The sequence below is a fragment of the Nicotiana attenuata genome, chromosome 2 (assembly GCF_001879085.1).
Source record: "Nicotiana attenuata strain UT chromosome 2, NIATTr2, whole genome shotgun sequence".
Classification (NCBI taxonomy): Eukaryota; Viridiplantae; Streptophyta; class Magnoliopsida; order Solanales; family Solanaceae; genus Nicotiana; species Nicotiana attenuata.
The window spans coordinates 69683802-69688207 of record NC_031990.1 but is presented as its reverse complement, the minus strand read 5'-3'; the positions used below and the strand labels follow the sequence as shown (position 1 = coordinate 69688207).

The following is a 4406-nucleotide window of genomic DNA, read 5'->3' as shown; positions in this document are numbered from 1 at the left end:
CCGTTTTAAGAGGCAAAGGAATTTCAGAGTAGAGATTTGCTCAGTTTGAGGTAAGTAACGCTTTCAAACTTGGCTCTAAGGGTTCTAAACCCCAATTTATGTGTTATGTGAATCGTATTGAGGTGACGCACATGCCAAGTGACGGGCGTGCGGGCATGCATCATGAGGAATTGTGACATGGTTGACTCAATGGCACTGTATGGTGACTCTATTCTGTTGATATCCGTGTTTTCATCATGTGATAAAGTAATTGAGTTGTAAATCATGCTAGATATCATGTTTAGGCTTTATGTCGGTACTATCGAGACCCTAATGGTCATTTCTTGCTTTCATCTCACTAATTTCATTGATATTCTATACCCAGTCATATTCATGCATTTTATATCATATCTCAGTCTCAGTTGTTATTTATTGATACATCATATCATTGTTCCGAGTTAGTTTACATGACATTGTGAGCCCGTGGGTGAGACGGGAGAGATTGATGACTGAGTGAGGCCGAGAGACTGGTTATGAGTGACAGTTATGAGATCGGGCTGCACGCCGCAACGGTTATATTGATTTGTCATAGCGCTTGGGCTGTAAGAGCCCCTTCGGAGTCTGTACACACCCCCAGTGAGCGCAATTGATATTATTAAGGGATGGGTCTTCCTTGGACATGGATCTTTTCCGAAGCATATGATACCTTGAGATGGATCTTCTCCATAGGGCTGGATTGACCTTCCTCGGTACTGAGTGACTGTTGTCAGTGATGTATATATATTTCGGGATAGATCTTCCCTAGGCTGTTTGAGCCATATAAAGTACTGAGTGGTTGAGTATTTGAGAGTGTGATCACTTGAGGCTTACAGCATGTGCATTGGCATGTAGAGGTAGTAGAGTTTTATTCTTCACACTGTTCGTATCTGCTCTACTTTACTATTTTGAACTGCTTATTAAATTGTAAGCATGCCTATGTTTCTGCACAGTTATTTATATTTTTATCTGTACCGGTTGAGTTCGTCACTACCTTTCTGTCCAAAGTTTAGACTCGTTACTTACTGAGTTGGATGTACTCATGTTACTCCATTCACCTCGTGTGCAGATCCAGGCGATACTGGTCGCGGCGGCGGTTGCTGATTGAGGTTTTAGAGTTTGGAGACTATCAAGGTAGCTACACGGTGTTCACAGGCCTTGACTCTCATTGTTTATCATTTGTCGTATTTTCAGTTTATTTCTCTAGTCACTGTAGTGGACTGTATTCTGATTTAGACGCTCATGTACTCAGTGACACCCCAGTTTTGGGCTGGATTGTATTGTATTTTGGGGTTTATTATGTTTCAAAAAGGTTTCTTTAAATGTTAAATGCTTCCATTTTTATTTTTAAACTTGTTGTTGTTTTGATGGGTTGTTAAGTTGAGGCTGGCCTAGTTCCACGATAGGCGCCATCACGACGGTCGATTTTGGGTCGTGAATTATGGTTAAATAATACTTTTAAAGTGATGGAAGGCAAAGCTTGCCATCGAACTAAAGATTATTTAACCATCCATATAGTCGTTTGTCATCGATATGAAAATTTTGGTGCCTTTTTGTCTAAAGGTCTTTCCTTTTGCCGATGACACTACCTTCGTAGTATGCTTTGCGTTGTTTCCTCGTTAAAAACCTTGCCGAAAAACCCCTATTGGGACAAAAACTAGTCGAAGGGAAAAAAGTGCATCACATACTTTCAGTATTAGTAGCATCCGTCAGTAATAATACCTTGTGAGGTGAGTCACATTCCAATTGTTGGGCAACCTAACTCTATATTGATTCTCCTACTCATACGACCCTTTACTGGTAATAGCTAAAACTCGTTAAGGACCTTCCTATGTTGGACCCAGCTTCCCCGCGTTGACTACTAGAGTGCTCTGAGTCACCTTTCTAAAAACCAAGTCTCCTACTTTTAAGTAGCGGAGATTGGACCTCCGATTATAATATCGTTCCATCTTTTGCTTTTGAGCTACCACCCTCACATGCGCCAAGTCCCTGTGTTCGTCTAGCAAATCCAACCTCACCATCATCGCTTCATTATTTGCTTCTTTGTTTGATGGGGAAAACCTTAAAGTTAGTTCCCCTACTTCCACTTGTATCAGAGATTCCGTGCCATATACGAGAGATAAAGGTTTTTCTCCCGTGCTCAACTTCTCCGTTGTCCGGTATGCCCATAGTACACCCGGTAGATCTTCGGGCCATTTACCTTTAGCAGCTTCTAGCTTCGTTTTAAGGTTATGGATAATCACCTTATTTGTTGATTCTGATTGTCCGTTAGCACTTGGATGGTACGATGAAGATGTAATCCTCTTGATTTTCAAATCTTCCAAAAATTTTGTTACTTTTGAGCCCATGAATTGTGTCCCATTGTCAAAAGCAATCTCCTTCGGTATTCCAAATCGGCAAATTATGTGGTCCCATCTGAAGTCAACCTCTTCGCACTCACCGATCTTCTAGTAAGGACCTGTCTCAACCCTTTTAGTGAAGTAGTCAGTTAAAACCAAAAGAAGTCTTACCTTTTCGGGGCCCGGTGGCAGAGGACCGACTATGTCAATTCTCCATTTCATGAACGACCATAGGGACAATACCGAATGCAAGAGTCTGCTGGTTGATGTACCAATTGTGCATGGCGTTGACATTTATCGCACTTTTGAATGAATTTTTTTGCATCATGCTCCGGTCGTGGACAATAATAACCTGCCCTAACTAGCTTTAGAACTAACGAATCAGCACCGGAATGGTTCCCGCAAATTTCTTCATGGACTTCTCTCATCACGTAGTCCACCTCCAAGGATCCTAGACATCGGGCCAATGGTCCTTGGTATGACCTTATATATAATTGCCCATCTACGAGGCGGTAATGAGCTACTTTGGTTCGTAATGCCCGGGACGCCTTCAGGTCTTTGGGTAACTTGCCCTGTCGAAGGTAATCGACGAACTCAATTCCTCTAGTCCCAGAATAATTGGTTGAGTTGACCTTGCAGTAACCGTCCACATCCAATACCAAGTGCAGAAGTTGAACGACTGTATCGGATTCAGATCCCTTCATCTTCGTGGATGACCCCAAATTGGCCAATGCCTCTAATTCCACATTCTCTTCCCTTGGGATATGTATGATTGACCATTCCTTGAATCGTGCAAGCAATGTTTGAACCTTGTTCAGGTATTTTTGCATGCGCTCTTCCTTCGCGTCGAAAATTCCATACATTTGGTTTACTACCAGTTGGGAGTCACATTTTACTTCGATGACCTCAGATCCTGGTCCCCGAGCCAATTTAAGACCTGCAACCAAAGCCTCATACTCGGCTTCATTATTAGTAATAGAATAGTATTAATGGCCTACCTCGGGTTTCTCCCTAGGGCGTGATTAGAACTATCCCGAGGCCAGACCCTTTTCCATTGGATGCTCCATCTTTAAATAAGATTCAGACATCTTATGTCATTTCCGATACCGACACTACTTCCTCAATAGCCAAGGGCATTAAACCGGGACTGAAATCGGCCACAAAGTCGGCCAAAACTTATGACTTGATCGCAGTCCTAGGTTTATACTCAATGTCGAACTAACTAATTTTGACTGCCCATTTATCAAAATGTCCCAACAACTCAGGCTTGTGAAGAACATTCCTTTAGGGAAAGGTTATCACAACGGCAATTGGGTGGCACTAAAAATAAGGCCTAAGCTTTCGAGAGGATACTATGAGAGCTAAGGCCAGCATTTTGAGGTGTGGATAGAGAGTCTCCGCTCTCAATAATATTTTACTAACATAATAAATTGGAAATTGCATACCTTATTCCTCTCTAACTAAAACGGCACTTACCGCTACTTCCGAGACTGCTAGATATATTAGCAACTGCTTGCCTTCCCCTGGTTTTGACAGTAATGGGGGGCTTGATAGGTACCTTTTTAGGTCTTTCAAGGCCTATTGGCATTCCGGAGTCCATTCAAAATTGTTTCTTCTTTTTCAAAAGTGAAAAGAAGTGATGGCCTTTTCGGAGGATCTCGAGATGAATCTACTTAGAGTCGCCAATCTTCCGATCACCCTTTGTACCTCCTTTACATTTGTCAATTAGTCCAGAGTGTCCTCGATAGCTATAATTTTATCGGGATTTACCTCGATCCCTCTTTGCGAGACCAAGAACCCCAAGAATTTTTTGGAACCAACCCCGAACATATATTTTTCCGAGTTTAGTTTCATGTTATGCTTCCTTGGGATGTCGAAAGCCGCTTGGAGGTGCTTCAAGTGATCTCCTGCATTCAAAGACTTGACTAACATGTCATCAATGTATACCTATATTGTTTTTCCTATCTGATTTTCAAACATTTTGTTAATAAGCCTCTAGTAAGTGGCTCCGGCATTCTTAAGCCCAAATGGCATCACATTATAACAATATGT

General features: G+C 41.9%; 1 protein-coding gene across 1 annotated transcript; it reads right to left on the bottom strand.

The window, feature by feature from the left end:
- Positions 1845 to 3942, bottom strand: LOC109220751. The gene is made up of 3 exons (XM_019385224.1): positions 3831 to 3942; positions 2598 to 3291; positions 1845 to 2430 (listed from the first exon to the last, which is right to left on the bottom strand). Exons 1-3 carry the CDS (start codon positions 3940 to 3942, stop codon positions 1845 to 1847), a joined length of 1392 nt encoding a protein of 463 aa, XP_019240769.1.